Source organism: Danio rerio, chromosome 17 (assembly GCF_052040795.2).
Source record: "Danio rerio strain M-AB ecotype USA chromosome 17, GRCz13ab, whole genome shotgun sequence".
In the NCBI taxonomy this organism is placed as follows: Eukaryota; Metazoa; Chordata; class Actinopteri; order Cypriniformes; family Danionidae; genus Danio; species Danio rerio.
The window spans coordinates 17,927,501-17,939,966 of record NC_141037.1 but is presented as its reverse complement, the minus strand read 5'-3'; the positions used below and the strand labels follow the sequence as shown (position 1 = coordinate 17,939,966).

General features: G+C 36.6%; 2 protein-coding genes across 30 annotated transcripts in view; one reads left to right on the top strand and one right to left on the bottom strand.

The window, feature by feature from the left end:
- The window catches only part of hmbox1a (homeobox containing 1a), a 664,927-nt gene that overhangs the window by 227,874 nt on the left and 424,587 nt on the right, over window positions 1-12,466 (top strand). The gene's annotated exons all lie outside the window — the stretch shown is intronic.
- foxn3 (forkhead box N3) overlaps window positions 1-12,466 on the bottom strand; it is a 176,752-nt gene that overhangs the window by 7,878 nt on the left and 156,408 nt on the right. For 27 of the 29 annotated variants that reach the window (XR_015512749.1, XR_015512753.1, XR_015512760.1 and 24 more), the window contains one exon: window positions 4,346-4,454. Coding sequence is in view for 6 of the 29 variants with exons in the window: in XM_087289495.1 (XP_087145621.1) it covers window positions 4,346-4,454 (109 nt within the window). In the remaining 23 variants the exon portion in view is untranslated. Of the gene's footprint in view, window positions 1-183; window positions 1,066-4,039; window positions 4,455-12,466 lie in introns of those variants that run through there. The other 2 variants (XR_015512762.1, XR_015512763.1) reach the window with 2 other exon arrangements.

Sequence of the window (12,466 nt, the reverse complement as noted above, 5' to 3'; positions counted from 1 at the left end):
ACGCATTAGTGCACATGCGGTTCCTGTTGTGCTCCGCGACTGCTCAGTGAAACAAATGAACTACATGAATTTACTGTGTAATTATTTCGTGGAGCTGCTTGTAATTATGCTACTATGGTAATTAATTATAATAATATGTGTAATATGGACACTCTGGATGGATGGTTTGCTTCTTTTTTTTTTCCTCGCACAGATGGCAATAACCTCTGGAACAGATGAATACATTTGTTCGGTTTGTTATTTTATAAAGTGGGTAAATCTATAAAAACTGTCAGGGTCATATTTTAGAAATAAATAGAAATAAAAAAATATATAATAAAATAACAAGTATAAAATTTGCATTAATTTAAATGTTGGTAACACAGTGGCTCGGTGGTTAGCACTGTCACCTCACAGCAAGAAGGTCGCGGGTTTTAGCATGTTTTAGGAGTTTGCTTGTTCTCCCCGTGTTCGTGTGGGTTTCCTCCGGGTGCTCCAATTTCCCCCACAGTCCAAAGACATGTGGTACAGGTGAATTGGGTAAGCTAAAATGGCCATAGTGTATGTGTGTGGATAAGTGTGTATGAGTGTATGAGCTACGGCTGGAAGGGCATCCGCTGTGTAAAATATATGCTGGATAATTTATTCCTGTGATATTACAGCAAAATTTTCAGTAGCCCTGACTGTAACTTGATACTCCAGAATTGTAGTTTTATCATTTTTAACCAAAAATTATTTATTTTTTATATGAGAAAGTCATTCATTTTGAATTTACTGACACCATGCGACCGTGGTAATGATATTAGTTAAGAATTAGTGATTTTACTCTTTAATACGAACATGCTGTTTTGAAAACGTTTAAAAACATTATAAAACTTATAAAAATCAGAGAGTTTGAACAGATTATTTAATGTTTTTATTTAAAACTATAAAATATTAAAATTAAAAAATTATGTGGACATGTGTATGCAAGTTATTATAGAAACATGGTGCCTGCCCAATCGATTCAAATGTTATTACTCGATTGAATGGACCTTATCAATGGCTATCAGGGGATAGATATGGGTCAGTAGGGGCCTTTTGCACCTACTGGTAGGCTTTAGAAGGCTGTTATCATCCATCCACATGGTTAATCAGCTATAGATCACATATAGTTGCAGCTGAAAGTTGAATTATTTAGAATTATTTATATTTTTTTATTAAATGTCCCATTAAGTGTATTTCATAAAGGTCTACCTTAACCCTAAACCCAACCGTCCCTATAATGTAAAAACAGATCTGTATCTGGAGTCTTCTCTATTACTATAGCTGACTAACCATGTGGATGCATGATAACAGCCTTCTGAGTAGGCGCAGAAGGCCCCTACTTGCCCATATCTATCAGCTGATAACCACTGATAACGCCCTTTCAATCAAATGATAAATTTCGAAGTGGGTGGCCTGTCAATCAATTCAGTGGACAGGGAACACTGCACTCCTATGTTGCGGTGAGCCTCAAAATCACTGGGGTTTGGATCCTATTTAAACATCAGGAAATTTTAAAGAGAGACTTGTTGGGTTTATATCACTCCAATTTGACAGTGGACACACTATACCTACACAAAGTTCTGTCCAAACAGCTTACAAAAGTTGATTTTATGCATAGGTGCCTTTTAAAACACTGGATATGACACAAACACCTAAATATAGGATAATATGGTATAACTGCAAACACATTTGTTCTTAAATTTGTTGTGTATTGGTAAACACCGCAGCCTACATGCACACTTGCAAGCACCTCATCCTAAAATGTAAAAAAAAATAAAAATTAAAAAATTAAACATTTGTCTCTGAAACACACTTGAGCTTTGAAGCACCTCTTCAGCAGGCCAACAACCATCGTTAAAAAGCAAATTAATTGGTGGATTATGAAACTCTCCACTTTCTGGTAAAATAATATGAGGAAATAAATGGCAAATAAAGACAGTTTTGCTGCATTTAAGCCTCTTGTCCTCGGAAACAGTAATGAAGTGTCTTTTCAATGATGCTTGTTTTGTGCTTCTGGTCACAGTTTATACAGCAGCGGCTCTGAGTGACAAAGAAGATCCTGCCGCGCTTTGCAGAAATGCTAAAACTCCCTCTGTGCTTCGAAAAATAATCCTAAGAGCTTTTCCCCTTCCTGCCTCATATGTGCATTTATGACTCATAAATTATAGCCACAGCACAGCAGGCTAAAGAAACGGCTTCAATAATTAATGCTTAAATGCAGTGTCACTCATTTTAAAGAGGCGAAGAGGGTGTTTTACCCTGTGGACTGAACTGCAGCCTGTCAAATCACGATATGGACATCATACAGCATCTGAGAGACTGTGAGTGTGTGTTCTGGTTTAATTGGTTTACAAAGATGCAAAACTCTATAATGACATGGGTATTACCTAGGCATTACAGGGTGGTTTACAAGGACATTCCTTGTGTCGTCATAATTGAAAATGCTTAAAATCCATACTTAATATGGTATTTTGACATTTACATTTTGAAGTGAGGATTGGCTTTTGGGTAAGGGTATGGCTTTTACAGTATAAAATACATTACGTCTATGGAGAGTCTCATAAAACACATATTCAAGTGTGTGTGTGTGTGTGTGTGTGTGTGCGCGCAGTAAAATTGAATGTTCTAATCATAAATGAGCTAATCTGACAAAATTATCAGGTCAGGCATTTGTTTTAAGCTACTACAATAATCTTAAGGACAGAAAAAAGTATTTCACCAGGAATCAATCGGATATCATGTAGGACATATAGAAAAATAAATTAATAAACACACTTTTATATACATATATTTCTATGTTAAATCAGGGTGCGAATTACAGGGAGGTTTGGTAGGGATTGACCTCCCTAATTAATGCTTGATCCCTCCTGAAGGACGTCACAACAAGTTGTATGGGGGGGGGGGGGGGTCAGTCCTTTAATACTGAGAATTATTTCACAATGTTATGAATTAAAATAATAGATAATATAAATATACATTGACCACCTCTAAAACCATTGTGAAAGCATAATCGTGCCCATCAGTCTACTCTAGGAAAAGATCTGAAATTAGATGATCTAGAGCACTGACAGACATTGTGCTCACAAGACTTTGTTTTCTCGTAAAATAGTTGTTTGTAATTAAAAATAAATGCATAAATGACTGAAGAATGTTTTACACAAACTTAATGAAAAAAGTTGACCCCCCCTGATCGTCAGTGTATATTTCGCACACTGTTTGACATATAATAAATTGCCATTTTTACTGAATATTTATATGTTAATATATGTTATTAATATTAACAAATTTTTTAAGTAAAAAAATAAATAAAAGGTTATTATAGGTAAGTGCAACTAAAACCCCAATTTTTATTACTCACAATAAAATAAATGTAATAAACTGTAAATAAAATCCTCTTGTCCTAAACGAGTGGGGAGTGTCATAAAAAACTATACAGAATGAAAAACTAAAAAGAGAGAGAAAAAAACTACTGCCAATTTGAATGTTATCACTCGATTGAAGGTGCATAATCATTGGTTATTCAGCTATAGATCGCATACAACTGCGGCTTGAAGTTTACAAGTGTTTTCCCATTTATTGTATTTCTTTAACATCTACCCCAACCCTAAACCCAACCGTCACACTAATGTAAAAACAGATCTGTATCTGGAGTCTTCTCTATTAGTATAGCTGATTAACCATGTGAATAGATGATAACAGCCTTCTGAGCCTACCAGTAAGCGCAGAAGGCCCCTACTGGCCCATATCTATCAACTGATATCCACTGAAAACAGCCATTCAATTGAATTATAACATTCGAATTGCGTGAAAACTGTCACTAAAAACTTGCTAAAATGTATATGTTATATGGGATAAAACATCACCTTGAAATGTTATATAAGGGTCTGTAACCACGAACACACACACTATTTTAACAGGTTATTGTTTATGTTTCTGCAAAGCATGTATTGCTTCACTTTGTGACCAGGCTAAACTTTGAACCCATTAGTACTTAGTTGAGGAGTCATGCTGTACTGTAGGTCTAGGGTTTTGCAGTGCACAGATGCCAGCATGCAGTACCTGAGGACCCAAGCTTATGAATGTTTCACAGCAAGACAGTCTGTCCGCGTATTCGGTCATGCCATTAAAAAAAAAACTTAGTGTTTGTGATCAATTATTTATGTCACATCATGCATGCAAGAGCAAGGCTTTAGTCTGAGTAGCCTGATGTCTGTCAATGACCTGAGGAAACCTGCAGTCGGACATCAAGGAGAATCAAGGCAATGCAGTGCAAGCATTATTCCGATTGGCCGATAAGCCTGTCAATCATGTAATGAGTCAGCGGAAGGACAGGACTGACCTGACAGCAGCTGTCCTGCTGACGATGGGGTTGATGGGAAGGGGTCGGATTCCTGGGAAGAGGCCCTGGCTCATCATTCGAGCTCCGTTCTGGATCACTCCCTGAGGAACTGTGGAGAAAAGAAAGAATTTCTGTTTATATATATTTGTGTGTTTATGTGTGTTTGTGTGTGTGTGTGTGTGTGCATTGACATAGAGTAGATTCAAATGCACAACACTATGTTTAAGCCAGGGATGTCCACACTCAGTCCTGGAGGGCCAGTGTCCAGGAGAGTTTAGTTTTAACCCTAATCAAACACACCTAAACCAGCTGATCAAGCTCTTACTAGATACAGAAAACTTCCTGGCAGGTGTGTTTAAGCAAGCTGGAGCTAAATTATGCAGGACACCAGCCCTCCATCACCGAGTTTGGACACCCCTGGTTTAAGCGTTAAGAAATTAATTCTACAAGATTGAAAGGTCGGCATTGTTCTGTACTTTTAAAAAGGGTTAAAGGAACACTCCACAGTTTTATCATTTCTGAATCCATTCAGCCGATCTCCAGGACATGGTTTGAGCATTTTTAGCTTAGCTTAGCTTAGATCATTAAATCAGATTAGACCATTAGCATCTCGCTCAAAAATGACCAATGAGTTTTGATAATTTACCTATTTAAAGCTTGACATAGGACATCAACTTGAAGTCAGTTTGAGGTTGCACCCCAAGGTCGTAGGACGTTGCATTTTGTTTGGAAATGAAAATTGGGTTGATGTCAGAACCCAATGTCAGACTGACATCAATGTCCAACATTGGACAGACATTGCATTTTGGTTATTCCAATGCAACCTAAAAACAACCAAATATCAACTTCTAATCAAGTTACAGCTTGACGTTGTGTGGACGTTACCACTATGATGTCTATCAGACGTTGGATTTTGGTTGCCACACCTGACGAGTAAATGTCAGTATTTGACATCAATATGATGCTGGTTTATGATGTTGGCTCAATGTTGGACTTTGGTCACTTTCCAACAGAACCTAAAAATGACCAAATATCAACATTATTTCACATCGTTATTGGACGTCAAAATAACATCGTCCTTAGACAAGAATGACCTGAATCTAACCTAAGATTAGCATCTTATGATGTTGTGTGTCTGCTGGGTGTAGTTTCGTCGTGTACTAAAACTGAGAGAGAATTTCAAAGTTGCTATTATCTAGGTCGATATGGGTAGGAACTGTACTGTTCCTTGATTATTATGCCATCATAAAAGCATATAGCCATGTCGACCAAGAAAATAGCAACTTTTCATTAACGTCAATTACACAATGTATCCACAAAAGAGTCAAGCTGTAAATAGAACAATTGTGAATGCGCTTTGGTCATTTTTGAAGGACATGCTTATGGTCTAATCCAGTTCAATGGTATGACCTAAGCTAAAGGTATTCTATATTCAGAAATCAGCTGAATAGATTAAAAATGGTCAAACTCAACTGTTTAAGATGAGCGTATTTTCAAAAAGTGTTTTCCTTAAAACAAACATGAGCTACTCATAATCACTAGTTTTAATCTGTTCAGTTTCCTTTTCAGCCTCTAAATACCACATAAAAGTTGTAGGTACATAAGCAAGTCAGTTTATAGGCAGCATGGACTGCAGAACTGTACTGGACTGAATGACAAATGTCAGCATTATGCTTCTGTGAAATAATGTGCTCTTTATATTTAGTATGGTTAGACAAATGCTTGAGAGAGAGAGAAAAAAGCTTGAAAATACTGTCAAAGTTTCCATACTCAATCAAGAAACAACAACAAACCCAAAGGAAATTCAATCTTTTTTGTAGCTTTCAAAGTAATAGGGGAAGAAAGTCTCCCAGTTAGGTAATAAAATAGAAAACAAGACAGCAATTTTTTCCAGGTCTGGTAAATTGGTTTGCTGGTTTTCCAGAAAAGCGGGCTGTTATTCAGTTGTTTGTACGTATACTCTCATATAATGCGGATAATATTAAAAGCTAAAGTCCTCACTTTATTAAGTTTCATAACTTTTATATTGATTATTGAGTTTTTATAACATGTATTTTTTTTAATTGAATATTAAACATTTTCACCATGATTTCGAGTAGACACCCACTAAAATATAATTTGCTGGAAGAGTAGGCTATATAACAAAAGTCCTAATATTTAGTATGCTTTCTGTGTTTATGATTTTACTATTAACAGTAAAAAAAAATTTTACATGAACACCAAAATTGTATGTTTTATCATTTAAGTTCTTATATAGGCACTGTTCATCAACTGTTATGCATCTGAGTGGCAGCTTATGTGCATCAGTGCAGGTTCCTCTTTTAATAAGGGTTAACCAGGGATGGCATATTTTTGGCGCTGCAGTCAAATGGACCTAATGGCCGCTGCCCTTCTCTCAGTCCAAGTGCGGGGCAACATACAGTATATAGCTCCATCTGGAAAACCAACCTGGACTCGCAGCAGATGACACACAAAAAAAAGCACAAAATAAGCATCCAGCACACTGATCTGCCCATTAGGCAGAGGCATTGTTGCCTAGGTAACCATCCTCCTATGTATGCCATAGTTGCCTGACTAGGTGACAGTGAGTTGTGGTGGCGGAGCTGAATGAACATCTGGGCTGGACGAGTGCCCTCTTCAACCCAGAGGAAACACACTGCCATAACAAGGTGAAACGATGCTCTGTGACAGAGGCGTCCAGCTAACCAAGAGTGCAATGAGAACTGACAGAGATGTTAGGCTTATAATCTCCAAAAGCTGAAACTAAAAATAATTCAAAGATAGACAATTATAAAATCATCTCAGTCATAGCACCTATAGAGCAAACCAATAGAGGCCCTGGAGGCACATGAAGATGGAAAACTATGTGTTCACTTGAAAAACTCGCTTACATTCCCACGTAAAGATATTTGCATTCCCTCGCAAAAAAAAAAAAAAAAAAAAAACTTGGATTTGGACTAACACTTCCTGTTCACTTTAAATCTTGCTGTGTGAATGAGACATCTCTGTATATTTGTTGTGGAGTGGCTCATTTTTATTTTTTTTTATTTCACCATCATGTCCCTTATGGGCGCTGAAGCGAACATTTTTAAAGGTTGAGTAGGCATTAAAACTGAAATAATAAAAGTAAACGAATTATAAGAATGAGTACAAGGTTTCCGAAAACTAATAAAGTAATGCAACAAATTACATTAATATTAGCTTCTTACTAATTTTCAGGTTTTTTTTTTTAAACTATCAAAAGGATCATATTTTAAAAGCTATTTCAATAACTATTTATTTGGAAAAAAAACTGCACAAAAGCATGCTCATCATTATCTTAATGGGTTCTCAGCCAAATATCAAAAAGTACAAAAATATAATAAAAAAGGCGACAAGGATAAAGAGATTTCACTTTTAGTGTTAACCTCTTTAATTTAGTAAACTGGTATTTTTATTTATTTTTTGTTAGTTTTGTTGTTATTGCCTTTTAGATTATACTACAACTATTTATTTTAGATTAAATCGGTCAAATAAAATCCCACATATTAATGTTTGTTGAGCTCAAACATGCATCTTTTAACCCTTGTGTGCTGTTGGGGATGTTTTCATTAAGTCTAGTGCGATTTTGAGTCCTAATTTGGACACAGCTTTCTCTGTATTACAGTAAATGGAATGATTTTCAGGGACAGATCTTATTTTAACACATATTTTGAGAAAATGCTTTGAAATTTTTCAAAAATTCAACAATATACTCATGGCAGAAAAGCGCAAAATTTCTACCCTTTCGTTATGTTGATAACTCTTTTTGCCCCATAGACTTTTATTAATAATAACTATAATTACATTTATATAGCGCTTTTCTAGACACTCATGGTGCTTTACACATTGGGGGAATCTCCTCATCCACCAACAGTGTGCAGCATCCACCTGGATTATGATATTATGATATAGGGATGGTTTGGAGGCCATGATGGACAGAGGCCAGTAGGCAAATTTGGCCAGGACGCCAGGGTTAAACCCCTACTCTTTTTCGAACTACATCCTGTGATTTTTAACGACCGCAGAGTCAGAGTCAGGCTTATTGTCTCATCTGAAAGACAGCGCTCACTGAACAGTATAGAATCCCCTTCACTATACTGGGGCATTAGGACCCACACAGACCGCAGGTTGAGCACCCCCTGCTGGCCTCACTAACACCACTTCCGGCAGCAACCTAGCTCTCCCATGTGGTCTCCCATCCAGGTACTCACCAGGTGCAGCCCTGCTTAGCTTCAGTGAGCGACCATGTGAGAGTTGCAGAGAGCTAGCTGCCGGCTACCATTATAGTGACATTTTTTTGAATGCAAAGCCATGACACCATATAATCATGCATTCTTGATTGATGGTGGATTTCCCTGTTGGGAATAGGTACAATTTACTGTAATTTAACAGTTGATGATCAGTTGTAGTGCAAAAAAAAAGCAAATCTGGGTGAGAGACCTTTGAAAATCAGATCTGAGAATATCAAAAAAGCAGCTTAGCCCTTAGAATATAGTAAACATACTACATAGTAAGTGTATTTATGCACAAACTAAATATAAACTGCTGTATTACTCCATAGAACTCTATAAAAAGCAATAACTTTTTTTTGAACAGGCCTATCTAAAGGGTTAATGCTGCCAGCTGATGATGAACAATAAAAATAGGCTTTTTACCCCTTTCCACCAGATGAACCCATTTAAAAATGAATAATTCTATGCAGTCAAGGCTTTGCAATCAAAAACTATTTTAATGGAAGTCAATGGGGCAAAAACAGCCATCAACATAATAAAAGGGTAGTCAATTTGAACTGTACACAAGGGTTAAATGAAAAAACAAATGTGATTAAGTCAATAAATCGATCATTCAAAAATGGCCTAGGCACTCGTCCACCAATGTAGGCTATACAGTATCTGCCTGACTCAACTAGGTGACAGTGAGTTGTGGTGGCGGCGCCGAATGAACATCTGGGCTGGCCGAGTGCCCTCTTCAACCCGCTGCCATAACACGCTGAAGCCGTGCCCTGTGACAGAGGCGATGAGCATTGACAGAGATGCGGCTCTCCACCAATTAGCGTGGATGGGCTGGCAAACTGAATGGCTAATGATCTCGGCCTATTGTAGGCGGTTGATGTCGAGCCATCCATCCAGGCATCAGAAACAACAGCAGGACACAAAAGCACAGCACATTCACATCAGGAAGGAAGCCAGCGAGGCTTTTGTGCCTGGGGATGTTCGCTCTTTTATGTGCATGAGAGCTGTTAAACAAAGACGAGCATCGTAGAAAAGAAAATCCAGATCTGCCGTCGCAATGAATGACTTGCGTTGGCACCATTGACCGAGATTTTCTGTTGAGGATAATATGCTGCATTTAAAAGCAGGTAATAAACTCTTGTGAACTGCGACTTCCAGGAGGCTCAAAGCAAACATCAGCAGTCGTTCGGTGGTGTTTCATTCAGTACAACTAGTGCCAATGTTTCCTGTATTTACATATACATATATATTATTGTTATGATTATCAGCTATAGTGCCCATGTAACTCATGATAGAGCACTCCAACTTATCTGTACGCTATCGGGTATTTACATGAACTACAACTGCCATGAGTCTTTGCGCCAATCAACACTTACTACGGCTGTAAACAATCTGGACTGACACACACACACATCATACTCCCTAAATAGACACCATTCTTATGCATATACTATTGCTGAGTCTTGTTACTGTTTATGTGCATTTCAAAGCGTTTATCTGTATCAGCCTGTCTGTGTTTTGATCCCTGGACTGTTTATCCTGTTTTTGAGTGTTCTCTGCCTGCCCTGACCATAGCCTGTAATCTAGATTCCATTTAGGATTTTCTCTGTTGTTCTATGTGCTCCTGTTTACTCCTGCCTGTACGACCATCCCATTTTATAATAAAGCTGCATTTCGAATCTCGATTGACAGCACATCCTGCCATGACAATTGTATGTTTTATTATATATTACTAAATTATTAAGAGACCACTTAAAATGCAGGATTATCTGGATTCATTAGGTGAATTCTTGAGAATGTTAAGTGTTAAGTTTGTGAAAATGTTAAGATGTATTTTATAGGGTAACACTTTACTTGAAGGGGTGTTTATAAGGCTTATAGTGAACATGAATTAGATTGTATGCGTGCTTCGGACAACTTTCAATAAGTGTCATTTGCGCATGTCATTTTAAATGCAAAGCTGACATTGTTTGAGAGGTCTGTCATCACAAAGTGACATAACCAAAACAAAAAACTTTATATAATATACAACTTAATTTTATCAATGCAACATAACTTGTCATATATCTGTAATAAACATGACAGAGATAGGTTGTGGCGTATTTAAGTCAAGTTGTCATAAAGACTTCTCAAGCAATATCTGTCACAATCACCAGCGATCTAGCAGTTGCAGATCCCTGGAGAACTACAAACATGACATGGAACTGGACTTCAAATCCCATCATTCACCTCTCACACACACACACGCACGCACGCATGCACGCACACACCAGTTTTCTTCCTGATTGCACACACACAGCTGGAAACAAATCATAGACTGATTACATATAGACGGATTATATATTTACTTCTCAGTCACTCACACACACACACATTGCTGAGTCTTGTTGTATTCTTTATAGGTTCATTATAGGTTCACAGAATAAAACAAAAACTTCCGTTATATTAGGTCCACATGGAAGCTGTGTGTGCAGAAATCCGCAGATTTCCACACAAATTTAAGCCCATCATATTTATTTACATACACTATAAAAAATCAGTAAATCTGTAGTTTTTTGTATTTTGTGATTCATGTTTTATTTTTTGCTTGTTTATTTATGCTTTTGAATTCCATTATGAGACCTCAAACTACTAAAATACCAATAAAAGTCGAATTTTTAACATTAAAAGTCGACAGAGCAAAGATAAAGTTCCTATAATGCAATTCACACCCGTAAATAAATGAAAAACTTGTAAATCACAAAATATGTAGTGTTAATTAACAAATATATTTTACAGTGTGTGCATTTGTGTGTAAAATATGTTTATTCAGCATAATAATAATTACATGATAGACTTTGTATAACAAATTGGGTTTGCATTGTAAACCTTAAATACATTTTATTATTTTAGTTTTTTTTTTTTATTGCGTTAATTTTTAGTTAATATACTCTCAAAATCATTCCCTATAAGTCCACTTATTTATTATTATTATTTTTTACAAAATACTTCGCAGAATTAGCACAAAATGCACAGATCCTGCCTCGCCATATAACTATAAATTGTAAATAAAAAGAAACAAATCTATTTCTGCAATGGCATGCTTGTGTTGACGCTGCAGATAATGCTGAGTTTAACAGCAGGTAATAAATGACGTATTGCAGATGGTGACTTCCAGGAAGCTCAGTGCGAACATCAGCAATGATTGAGTGGCGTTTGTGCCCACTGATGCCCATGGGAAGGTGTCCTGGCGCTATCACAGGGCCACTGCAGAGGCCGGCGCTGCACAAATGCTGTTCATTCGCTCTTTTTCTCTCAAGTGTATTCATGTCCGTGGCAGATGGCCCTGGAAACAGCAGGCGCAATACATAATTCTGTATTGAAAAGTCAGTTTCTCTCTAATTCGCTCGCTTAACAGCTCTATTCCAATAGACGACCGTTTGGCAGAATGTTTGTTTCCAATAAAGAGCTGAGATTTATCAGTGCTCTAAATTTATTTTTATTCTTTATTAAAGTAACTGTTTTTGTGCGTGTGCGTGTGTGTGTGTGTGTGTGTGTGTGTGTGTGTGTGTGTGTGTGTGTGTGTGTGTGTGTGTGTGTGTGTGTGTGATGAATTCCTCCTACCGGTTATTATAGTCCATTAAAACTAAAAAGGAAACAAAATGGAAAATATAAAAATTATTGACTTCATTTTTAGGAAAGATTTAATTTTGTGTCTTAAACTTTTTAGTAAAACAATCTGAAAACAAAAAAAAAATTATTATTTATAATACATTTTAAATAAATAAATAAAAATACATTAAAAATGTTTGTTAGACTGTTCAAATGTGCTGTTTAACACGTAATAATACTAATAATACTAATAATATATATATATATATATATATAT